The sequence below is a fragment of the Nothoprocta perdicaria genome, unplaced genomic scaffold (assembly GCF_003342845.1).
Source record: "Nothoprocta perdicaria isolate Ctin4 unplaced genomic scaffold, notPer1 scaffold_280, whole genome shotgun sequence".
NCBI classification, from domain to species: Eukaryota; Metazoa; Chordata; class Aves; order Tinamiformes; family Tinamidae; genus Nothoprocta; species Nothoprocta perdicaria.
In genome coordinates, this window is record NW_020455511.1 from 535,600 (window position 1) to 547,927 (window position 12,328).

Below are 12,328 nucleotides of genomic sequence, written 5' to 3' on the forward strand. Positions count from 1 at the left end.
CAATCTGAAGTGGACAAGGGCAATCAGAAAAGCCAGTTCGGTGCCTGCAGTGTTGCAGTATGTGTGTGCACTGAATGGTTGGATTGGAAATTTAGTGCAGAAATAGGAAAGAAATGGCCCTTGGTCTTTCTTGCATTACTGGAATGCTTTTGTACATGTTGAGTGTTTTGTAAATTCCCCTAGTTACACTTTTCTGCAAGAAAGCACATTTTTTAACATATTGCGGTAAAAAAACATGCTGCTTATGGTCATTTAAATAAGAATTTAAAGATGTTAAATGGTAGAGTGCTTGGTGTCTTGGAACAGTGTGTTATTTACTCCTGCAAGTCTTGTGTTTCTCCTAGGTTTTATATTTGGGAAATACTACATTCCACAATTCGTAAAATGAACAAGCATGTTCTGAAGATTCACAAAGAGCTGGAGGAGACCAAGGCAAGACTGGCACGGCAGCACAAAAGAGTGAGCAATTTGACTGTAACTTTTAATATTTTAGGCTAAGCTGTATAAATCTGCATGCTGTCAGAAATGGTTCTGGGGAGGAACAAAATCAGTATGCTTATCAGGAAGCACATCAGGAACATGAAAACTGGATGTGTGTTCTCCATACACCTTTGTAAAGGCTGCTGAAGGCAAAGAACTCAGTCAGGTCTTTAAAGGCACTGAGATGTTCTTGCTGGGTTCAAGCTTTGCCTCACAAACTCCTATTCCAATGTCAGTTCTAGTTACCTTATTAGGAAGCATTACAGCTCGTTTAGGAATTCACTGTAGGTGCTCTCTTTTAAAGAGTGATGGCTTAGGTTGTGTGGAAAAGTACACAGAAACAGTGATTTGTCATAAAGGTAGCTGTGACTGTCCTTAGGCTGTTGCATTCTGACACAAGCATCTTTTTTCCTTCCTTTATTCTATTTTTAATCCCTTCGCGTGGTCTGGATTATTATATATAGCACTGTGACTGAGTTCTCCCAAGTGGGACAGTAAAACACAGTGTGGGGCAGCTGTGGGCTCCATGGGGCTATTGCTGATCGTAACACTTAACCCTGACAGAATGAGGCCAATTTATAAATATGCTGTGGGTTACAGAGAGGACAGAATGCCTTTGTGCATGTGTAAATATAAATACATATTTATACATTAAAGAAAGACTATTGCACAAAATTGTTGCCCAAGGTAATGTCTTAATTTGGCACAGTGTGGCGCACAAGCTATTGTTTTCTGGAAGCACCTGCACAAGTCATTGCTTCCTGTGAGGATCCTGGGAGATCTCTAAGGCTTTTCCATTTGCCAGTGTCTGCTCATTCCAGCTCCATCGTGCTTTCCTTCATTCCTGGCATCCTCAGTCTGCATTGATCCGCAGTCGGAAGATGCCTGTGATCATTGGAGACCTGGATGCAGCCACGGGTGTTTCTGTGAGGCAAAGTGCTTCCTTGGCACCTCTGCAGTAGTTCAGAGCTGCACAGAATCCCTGAAGTGCCAGCTTGGTTTCCTTGCAGTGGAAAATTAACACATACCCCTGTACATTTTATAGCTGCACACTCATTTTACAAATATCTGAACCTTCGAGCTGTCATTTTGTAGTATTTTTGCATAGAAATAACCTAAAGAGACTCAAGCAGTATCTGAAGTTGAATGTGCCTTTCCCACTGTATCCCATTACTCTTGAATTTTGGATAGCTTCATGAGATTGCAGGTCTGGCGCTGTTTGTTCATAAATTTAAGGCAAAGACAACAGAATACTTTCCTCGCTATTGAACTGTCCGCCAGCCTATTCCGGTCTAGTCTGAGAGCATCCCTTAGTGCTTGAGTGTGGGTGGCCCTTGCTCCGACGCCCTGCGCTACCACGTCCTGCCCCTTGTGTGCTAACCCACCACGTCCTGCTGAGCCCTAGCACGGGATCTACCCACACTGAGCTGTGCCTTTCCAGAGGTGCCCATTGCCCGCCCTGCAGCAGGGCACAAAACTCAGTGGCCTTTCACACATGGGGTGCCTTTTTGCTTGTGCTTCCCGCTCGCCCGTTGGCGTCACGGCCGCTCCTCCCGCAGCGAGACAGCGACGACGACGATGACGACGACGACCGCAGCAGCGACCGCGAGGACGGGCCGCTCGAGGAGCAGATCGAGCGCTTGCAGGAGAAGGTGGAGGCCGCGCAGAGCGAGCAGAAGAACCTCTTCCTTGTCATATTCCAGGTAAGGAGGCGGGAGGGCTTGGGTGTCCTGTGTCTCATGGGGTTAAGCTTACAGCATCGTCTGCACGTCGGGAATCTCCTCTGGGAACGTGAGGAGGGCAAAGAGCTTTATCATGGGAAACATATCCCCGGTTCAGATATCCGCCTGGAAGGCCCATGCAGGCTCTGTTCAGGTTGAAGTGCAGAGGAGGCTTCTGCTGTCAAACAGGCACGAGGAGCCTGATTGTGGGTGGTTACTGCATTCGGTGTCCTGCAAGTGCAGCGGTTACCCTGACACTGCTGTTCACAGCCGCTTTCCCCGGTGTTATGTCTTGTCTGAGGTAGGAAACATGTTTTTGGTTGACAAGGGTGAATCGATGTTTTTCCTGTTCTTCTTCAGCGCTTCATTATGTTGTTAACTGAGCACTTAGTGCGCTGTGAAACTGGAGGAATTGATGTATTCACCCCTTGGTACAAGAGCTGCATAGAGAGGCTGCAGCAGATCTTCCTACAGGTGAGTTCCACTTCCATGTTTAGAAGGCTGTGTTGCACAGAAAAGCTTTCCGGCCTGGAGAACCATCCCCACCATCCCGCTAATCCCTGTCCCCAAGCTCCTCATCTGCACATTCCTTGAGCACTGCCAGGGATGGTGAGCCCACCACCTCCCTGGGCAGCCTGTCCCAAAGCGTCACCCCTCTTTCTGTGTAGAAAACAGAATTTTTCCAGGATTCCTGAAAACAGGGTTTCAACACACACTTCCCCTCATGCAGTTGGTGGTGAGCTTGGATCATGCTGTTCTTGTCTGTGGAAGTAGCATGTCCTTGTTGGTTCCTGTGAGAACATTTGTAGTGCGGTTCTTAATTTTCCTGACTTCAGGGCTTGTGTCGTATGTGAATGAATGAATGAATGAATGAATGAATGAATGAATGAATGAAATCACCAAAAATCTCCTTGTCTTTCCTCTTTCCCTGCCAGCACCACCAGATCATCCAGCAGTACATGGTGACCCTGGAGAACCTCCTGTTCACGGCTGAGCTGGACCATCACATCCTGGCTGTGTTTCAGCAGTTCTGTGCTCTGCAGGCCTGAGCACTGAGTCTCGTCTGCAGGACTTCAGTGACAATAACTTTTTTCTTTTTTTTTTAATGGGAAGACTTGACCTGGGGAAGATTTTTTTTCATTAAAACTGGCTTTCATGTGCTCCTATATAAACAATGCAGTACTCTAACCAACAGCAATTCTGTAAGCATCGTAAGCCTTATTAGCTATGACTGGTAGAGGATTGATGTGAAGCAATGCGCGAGTTCTTTTAATCTCTCCTTTCATTTGGTTTGAATCCTGCATTCATGGTAGTATTTTTTTTTTCCCCGATGTTTATATAAAAATAAAAAATAGGCCAAGAAAAGGTCCCTTAAAGCAAAGGAATTGCAGAAGTGTGAGGAGGGACACTGTGGCTTTTGAGCGCTAGGGGGAGACTCAACACCGCTTGTGCCGCACGAAACACGGAGTAAAGCTCTACAAGTGGCATAGATGACACTTTGGCTTTGATACTGCCAAAGCAGCTAGACCTTCACAGCTTGAAGGAACGTGGATGTAATACAATTGAAATATGTTGTTTTTTTTAAAAATGTATTGTCTGGTGTCTTATTGCAGCAACTGTAAACAACTGGTAGAGGAACTTCATGAACTTCATGTGAAGAGCGTGTGGCTCCCGTGTCTCCGACAAGCCTTGTAGCATTGAATTAAGTGATACCTTACAGGAGACCTTGGCTGGGGTGAGATGCAACCTGAAAATGGAGTCACCTTAGTCCAGCGTTGTTTTTATTATTAATATTATTGTTATTATTACTACTACTACTACTACTTCTGTAAGAACACGAACCAGAGCGCTCTGTATCGTGGCGAGTAGGGATGCAGGGCAAAGACATTGCCTCAGGCCCTGCATACAGTGACATTTGCGTGTGCAGGAGCTGTTCATGGTCTCTTCATTTTGTAGAGGAGCACTGGAAAGTTTTCCAACTTCCCAAGTTTTCCTCTGAAAATTGCAAACTTTTGTTCCTGTACAAGTTATATTCCAAATACTGTACCTAGTAATACATTTCATCCCGACGTTAAGCAATTGACCTCTTAAAAGCACGGGGGCCAGAATTTTTTTTCTACTTTGTGTGCTGGCATAACCTGTTGTGTGACCTGTAACAACTGAGTGTATCCTTGTAGACGTGATTCTGTTATTTCTGCTTTATCTTCTGATTTGACAAATCCTTCCATTTTTAGAGTCTACCTTCTGCGTCTTTGCAAGCTTGTTTTATGTGAGGTTTTTGTTAGTCATGCGCAGAAGTCTTTTTCAGATCTGTTGATGCTCCTGAGTAATCAATTTTCCCTTTTTTTTTATTTTCTTCTTTGTGACACTTAATGCTGTACAGAAGTTTTAGTAGATCCTTTAGCTTTTTTTTTGTGTGTGTTGTTTTTTTTTTTTCCCTAGATAGGATTGATAAGGACTTCTGCTCTGGTGCGTGTGAATCAGACGAAGTTGAATGTGTTCTCTGTAAAACTGATAATGCCCTGGAACTTGCAGAGCTCCGACTTCTTCTGAGCCTTTACTGTACTTTACAAATAGTGGGGCTGGGGATACAAACAAATACCTGAGCACAGACAGCATAATCCTCTCTGTGTCACTTAGAACCAAGCTGTATTGTCTTTTAGAAATGATGTGGGGTGGGGAGCTGGGCCTGCAGCCCCTCAGGAGGTGCCCGGCTTGGGGGGAAGCTGCTGCTGGGCTCTCTAGGACAGAGCCGTGAAAGGGAGGGACGTGGACCCGCCGCAGCACAAGGTGCTGCCTGGAGATGCTGTGGAAATGTGGCTGGGACAAAAACAATGCACAATTAAAGACACAAATAAATGAAGGTGAAGCAGCGTGTGTGTGTGGTCTGTGCCGCCAGGCGGCAGCCGCCGCATTCCTGTCGGCGCCGGGAGCTCTTCCCGCGCCAGCCGCTGCGCACAGGGCTCGCACACACGTGCGGCGGCGCCGGCACCGCGCGGCTCCCGGGGACAGCTCCCGGGGACGGCTGGCTCCCGGGGACGGCTCCCGGGGACGGCTCCCGGGTCCTGCACGTGGGGCGCTGCCACCTGCCTTCAACACTTGTAGCTTGCAACCCTGCAGAACCTCACCGGGAGGCTAACTCCGCTCTAGTGAAGGCCAGCAGCTGAGGCAACAAAGTGCTGGACAAACATGTATTTATTTTTGCAAAGTCACCTTTATGCACTAGTGGCTGTGTGTGGAAGTCACCTTGCTTTCTCTCCCTCACTGAAGGCCTCTGTGGTGTGTGGCACATGGAAAAGATGCCCAAAGGCCCCTTATTGCTCCCAGTGCCCTCATCCCCTCCTGTGCCAGAGGGAATTCCCTTTGCCAGGAGCAGCTTCCCTCAAAGCAGCAGTGTCCAGGTGCTGTCTGGCACCCCTTGGGTGCTGGGACAAGATCGAGACTTCCTCCTCCCGCAACCCCTGTGGGCTCGGCCCTTCACCTCCCTGTTTCATCATCCTGTGCAACAGCAGGATGCCGGCTCTGCCTAGAGGAGCAATTTCTTTAAAAGGCATATGCTATATTCCCAAACTCCAATTTAAAGAGCTAAAGCTTATTTTTAGGTACAAAGCTTCTTACAGCTGAGGAACACTGTTCTTTGCATACGAGGTGGAAACAGTTTGTTCATGATCACAGTTTATTAGACTTTAATACAGAATATCATTAAAAAGACAAATTTAAAAAAGAATATGATTATACTACATCTTCTCGTAAGTTAATTCATGGCCACATATAGTGCATATTTTCTTATACATATCTTCCTCAATGTTTTCTTCCGGTCCATAATCATGCTCGTGCATAGTAGTCTCTTTCTTCCACAAGCTGCTCCTCACTGCACGGCGGAGTTCTGAAAGGGAACATCAGAAAAAGCTTTTTTGGTGATTCTGAAGGCCAAGCCCCTCACCTCTGTGGGGAATCGCGGAGCAGAGTTTGCTTTTACTGCCCCATCCTCTGCAGGTTAAGGGGAAGAGGCTGCTATTCCAAGAAAATACTTTGATTTTCCTTGCAGTCTTAACCTCACCTTGTTCGTATTATTTAAATTGAAAGGAAATTCACTGACACGACACAGCACAAGGAAAAAATATATAAATAAAACACTTTCATCTGAAGCAAGTAGGAGGTGCTCACTGCCTCACCACAGAATGTCATTCAGAGGTATTTCACAAAAACCAGCTAAATTGGGAGGAGAACCTGGGCCAGAGCTTTGCAAAACAAGTGCTGGCTGCGTTTCTGCTCACAGCCCCCAGAAGGCGCATTTCCCCCACGGCAGCACGTGGCTGCGGCAGCGCTGGAGCTAAGCGAGCCCCAGGCTCAGCCCAGCCCCGCCGGGCACTGCCCCGGCGCTGCAGACAAGTTGCACCAGACAGGCACGTTTTGCAGGAACCCGCACGCAGGCGTCGGGCATGCAAATGAACAGGAGGGTGCAGCACTGCCGGCCGCGCCATTCCGGCTGGCAATGGGAATGCTTGCTCCACCGAGGCCTGTGCCGCGCTCTGCAGCGACCCTCGTGCAACAAACACCCACCAAACGCCCAAAACCCAGACTCAGCTCTCGCAGCAAAAACAAAAATCACAACATTTTTGAAGAAGAGACTAGAGCGTGCTCAACGTCTTTCTCTGGAGTTCTACCCAGTAAACGTACTCTAAATTTTAATTGAGTTATCCTCTCCCCCCAAAATTCCCAAAGATAATGGCTATTAAAAGCAGCAGCAGAGAGCATTCTTAGCAACATGGTGGGAAAAGCCATCTTCCACCTTCCTTTACAGGGATCCCACCTAAATAACCACATGCATGGCAGAGTTGTAGCACTCCCACAAACACATGTTCTCCTGAAGCCCAGAGGAGTAACTGGGAGAGGCAACTTCTGGTACATTCTAGATCATACAAGCAGCCATAATAATTATTAAAAAGACGCACCATACTCAGTTTCTGTTGCTTACATGATTTGCATAGGATAATAGGATAAATTCAGTCCGGAAGAGACCTCAGTGCTTTAGTCCAACCCCCTGCTCAAACTGGGTCAGCTGTGAGGTCAGGCCAGGCTGCTCCGGCTTTACCAGGCAGCTCTGGGAAAGCTCCATCTTGCCACGCTGGGAACTTGTTTTCCAGCCGTGTTAATCAGACGCAGGAACAAGCCCCAGCAGAGGTGGATGCTGCTTTACATACTGCAACGCGAAAGTTAGTTAGTTAAAAGGGTTACCTTTAACTTTTTTGTCAAATTTCTTCTGCTTCATCTTCTCTCTGTTACCACGGCGCAGTTCCTTGGCTTCTTGCAATGACTCTTCGCTACCCCAGACTTCCAGAGAGCGTTTGATCACCTGCAGGATGGATATACACGTGTTTCTTCCCTGAGGATAAGCACATTTTAGTGACAAAACACACTAACTTGCACGTTTAACTTTTCCCAACATGTATACAAAATAAATAGACCCTACCGAGAATCTTGCCTCTGCCTCCCATCTCTGCCTCTTTGCTCTCAACCTGCAAACGACGACGTTCCTTCTACAGTAAAAGACGGCTACAAAACTGATTTTTCATCAGCTAGACATAATTTACTCATCAAAGCAAATTAATTTTGTGCATGTTCACATACAGGAACATTCACACAGAACGGGCAGAATCTGGCTGCCCTTTCTGCGAGAGCAGGGCAGGGGACACGAGGCCCTGAGCCACAACAGGCCACGAGCAGCAGTAGCTGCAGCACCAAGTTCACGAGCAGAGAGACTCACTGAGATTTCAGGACACACAGGTCTCCAACAGGGACATTTTCATGAATTGCCCTAGCTCCTTTTACCACAAACACTCGTACAAGCGGTACTAACTACAGGTCTGCTATGGTAGAAGGTACTTAGCTTTGTCCCTGTGATTCAGAACTCAAAACCTAAATGACACACGACCAAAGACACAGAAGGTAAAAAAAAGGTCTTAAAAATGCTAACAGTTTCTATACCTGTAGTTTTAAATAAAGTTTCATGTCACCCCACCGTGAATTATGAGGGTTTTTCTTCACGATAAACCTGAGCACTGGTTCTCTCTTGTCTAAGTCACAGTCTTTAAGGAGATACTCTTCTTTTGCTTCTGTCCTTGTTATGAGCTTGTGTTTATCTTCAGCATCTCTGGAACACGTAAAACAATAGTGAGAAAGCTGTAGCTGAAAGCCATGCATTATTAGCATTTAAGTCCCAAGCATTTCCCTTAAAAATCCTGAAATATTGGCAGCCTTCATCCGCTTCGTTTTTAGGTATACAAGCAACTTCATGAATTCTTGCACTGCAGCTGAGCTCCTACTTGGTTTACTGAAATTCAGGTAGAAAATTTTGAGCATTTTGCACAGAGCAAATACAAGCTAAGACTTGCTTTTGTGAGTCTTCTAGTTTTCCTTTTTTTTTTGCAAGAGAAGATAACTGAAACTTAGATTCCAAGTACCTCATAACCTCTAGACTATTCATCCAACTCGGATATAACTCCCAGGGTTTAAGTACAGGCTGCCACATGGTCAGGAAAATACTGTGTGTGAAGTGAGACAAGTCTGATCACAGAGCAAGATGATCCACATTCTCCATACGCTTCCCAATCTCAGAAACAAATTAACTACCCAGAGCACTTGTTTCTAAACACCAGGAGCGCAGGCAAAAAGGAACAGTTGTAAAATAATGATCTTAAATACTAAGATACTGTAACTTTTATCACTCAATGAAAAAAATGAAGTTTGCATAACCGTAGCCGTGTTATCAGCAAATGAAATTAATTTGATGTCGTTCAGCGTGTACCTTTATCACCTCAACAGGCTGAAACAATCTCCAAACACTAAGCGCTAGCAATTGCCATCCAGGAAGCAGAGCTACTTATCTTCCCCGAAAACCAAAGTCCACGGTAAAGGCCAACGCTCCGTGTTTGGCCAGAAGAGCCACTCCAAGAGGAGCTGGCTCTGGCGCAGGCCTGCTGCCCTGGCCGCGCGGCCCTTCGAGGCCGACCCTCCCCGAGGGAGCACTCGTGTTCGCAGAGCGCTCGGGCCGCGCGGGCGGCTCTCGCGCAGCGGCACCCAGCTCGCAGCTCTACCTGCCGCCCTCGGCCCGGCGCTGCGCCCGCGGGCGCCCGGCTGCTCCCCACGCCCTGCTGTCTCAGCAGCCTCTGCACTCTTTCCCCTCGTCACCGAGACTGAGGCCAGGGCCTGCGTTCCGGCTGCGCCCGCGGCCCCTGGGAGCGTCTTCACGCGGCTGCCGCCTCTAGGCCCTGCGCTCGCCCGGGTGCTGCCTGCACGGTACGGAGGTCGACTCGCCCGACAGCAAATACTCTCACAGGAGGTAGTTTCAGTGATAACCGAAATGGCTTTATTTTCAGAAACACGTATTCCACGTTAGCAGATTTTATCAAAGACATTTTTTCAAATATTTGTAAACTGTAATCAGAAAATAACTTCCATAAAGCTGCTGCACAAAACTGTAACTGCTCTCCAAGCAGCAGTTCTGTTTCCACAAAGTTACCAAGTATTTACTGGAGCTGTTTAGGCTCAGATATACTTGTGAAACACTGCTGTTCTTCACTTCCGTAATGGAATATTAAAAGGTAAGGGAACTTCAATTTTCTTTCCCCACAAGCATTACTTTACTGAAAAATATCTCTTTGCTGACAGTCTTACAATATTAAGTTTATAATTAACTAAATTCTAGTTGTCAACCATTATATAAAATAAAGCTTCCTTCTCCTGATTATTTATAATACCTGCAGTTATCACATGTTGCCCAATCAAAGTGCTGCATAAGGTAGGAATCCATGAATTCTTTCCCACAGTCTTCACAGATGAGATAGTCATACTCTAGTACAGGTGCTAATGGAAAGAAAGATTTTTTTTTAATAACTATGTTAAAAAAAGAAGTATTTGGAAGCGGATATTACAAGCAACTTTTACTAAAATTTACATTGTAATTGTGTAGTGCTCATTACAGACGCATTTCATTCCTGCACAGAAAAATTTCCAGGAAGTTCAAATATAAATCAAAACCTATACCCAGCGATTCCATTTTTGTTGGTAGATTCCTGTTCTTGATCAAAGGTTTACTGTATCAAGTATTGTATTTCAGCACTCTAAAAGCACACATTTGTTTCAACTTAGCAAAAAGAAAAAAAAAAAGGGAAAAAAAAAGAAAAAAGAAAGAAAAGAACGAACAAACTGAGTGAAATTCCTGCACACTTCCCCATGCAGCGCTCCATGCCCGCTCCAGTGGCCTCCTCCCTGCTGGCTGTGGGCAGAGCGCCTCCTGACGCACAGGAGACGCGCAGCCAGGAAGGGGAGAACACGGAGCAGGGCCCGCAGCGGGAAGGAAGCGGCCCAGGCAGGAAGCAGGTCAGGAGCTGCCCGGGCGCCAGGGCCTCGCAGCTCTGCCTGCTCTCCTCCTGCCTCTCCGAGAAAGTGCTCGAGGGAGGCTCGGAGCCAAGGTCTCATCCGTGCCAGGCGCAGCAATGGAGGTGGACGGCCAGAGAGCTGCTAGGAGTGGAATGGGGATGGAGCTCCACTACAATCCTCTCCCCAAGCCCTCTCAGCACTGCTCCAAGCCCAGGCTCATCCCGGTGCCGGCCATCGCCGGGTAGATCACCTTCCGTGCCTTCTCCGTCTGCTCGTGTTCCGCCAGACACCAAGAAACGCCCGTGCAGGCATTTGCGGCTATGGCAAACGCCCCTTTAGCAACAACGATACGATCCTAGTAGAAAATTAACTTTTTTATACAGTTTCATCAGCTGCGAGTGAGATAGCATTGTAGAACATTAACAATATCTGAAATGTAAAACTAATTATTGACATGCAACATTGTACATTTTTAATCGTGCTTGCTTTTATAGCAGATGGGGATAAAATATCATCTTTGCTAGATTGGATTTCAAGTTTTACTGGTCGCAGTGGGAAGCCGAGTACTTCACATAGTCACGCTCTTACATTGCACTTTGCATCTTAAGGCACTACTTGCTGGCACACCGACATTTTATTTAGACAATGACATTACGAATTACACAGCAAAAAAAATCCCGGTGCAAATGCATCCCGGGCGTACCTAATTTTTTATTAAAGGGTAGCCCCTCGGAAGCGGCAGGGCTGCTGGCTGCTCACACTCTTAGTGAAATCCGGTGGTGATTTCTAACAAAGAGGTACACTGCACCAACAGCCCTGCAGCTCACTCGGAGCAGAACAAAGCAAGACAAAGGCAATCCTGGGGAAAAAAACGCATCTATTTCGAGATCCTTCACTTCTCCATTTGCTTTTGGGAGGCAGAGGAGCGTCACGAGTCGATTGCGCCCGAGCCCCCACCGAAGGGATCAGCAACTTGGCGCCGATATGCGTTATAACGATAAAGGCTGACACTGCAGCAACGCTCCCCACCTCGGCGCGGGGGCTACGGGGCCCTGCGAGCGCCGCGGCTGCCGCTCCCCGTACTCACCACCGACCCGCCGGCTCCCACTCCCCGAAGAAAAGAGAGGGCTGCGCTTTGGGGAGGGGGAGGGGAGGCATGGGGGTGGGGGGGGAAGGGAAGGGAGAGGCCGCCACATTCAAGAGCACTGACCGTGTCCCACTTCCTTTGCTCGCGGCTCCTCGTTTTTTCCATCGCCCGCGCTGCTTTGTTAAGAGAAATGGCGCGGCAGGGGGGGAGGGGGGCCGGGAATGCGGCATTCCCGGCAACGTGCATGAAGCACGTCGAATTTGAAATATATATATCCATAAAGATTTCAAAAAAGAATAAAGCAGAAAAAAAAATGCTAAAAGGTAAAAAAAAGGGGGGAAATGGGAAGAGAGGGAAGAGAGGGAAGAGAAGGGCACGGCGGCACCGCGGCCCATGGCGATCTCAGTGTCGCCCCCGCGCCTTCCTGCCCGCTCCCCGCCGATCCCGCCTCCCGGCGCGCGCGCCGCCCCCGCGCCGTTTTTTTTACCGGGGGGGTGCACGATCCTGGCCAGCTCTCCGCGGGCGCCATCCTCCTCCTCCTCGCCCTCCTCCTCCAGGAAGAAGCCCCCTCCCGTGTCCACGACCTTGGCGGGCGGCGGGACTAGGGGGGCCGCCTTGGCGCCGGCGCCGCCTGCGGAGACAAACGGCAGCGCCCGCC

The 12,328-nt window shown here is 47.9% G+C and overlaps 2 protein-coding genes across 2 annotated transcripts in view; one reads left to right on the forward strand and one right to left on the reverse strand.

The window, feature by feature from the left end:
- Window positions 1-4,825, forward strand: part of NCBP1 (nuclear cap binding protein subunit 1) — a 28,065-nt gene extending 23,240 nt beyond the window's left edge. The window contains exons 19-22 of the mRNA XM_026041259.1: window positions 345-459; window positions 2,040-2,183; window positions 2,562-2,675; window positions 3,137-4,825. Coding sequence (XP_025897044.1) covers window positions 345-459; window positions 2,040-2,183; window positions 2,562-2,675; window positions 3,137-3,250 — 487 coding nt within the window. The 3' untranslated portion in view covers window positions 3,251-4,825. The remainder of the gene's footprint in view (window positions 1-344; window positions 460-2,039; window positions 2,184-2,561; window positions 2,676-3,136) is intronic.
- A 1,034-nt stretch (window positions 4,826-5,859) lies between these two features.
- XPA (XPA, DNA damage recognition and repair factor) lies at window positions 5,860-12,302 on the reverse strand (the record flags this gene model as incomplete). The annotated part of the gene is made up of 5 exons (XM_026041272.1): window positions 5,860-6,087; window positions 7,440-7,557; window positions 8,190-8,355; window positions 9,962-10,067; window positions 12,158-12,302. Coding segments are annotated over 5 exons (684 nt in total), but the record flags the coding sequence as incomplete, so codon positions are not given.
- Window positions 12,303-12,328: the final 26 nt, after the last annotated feature.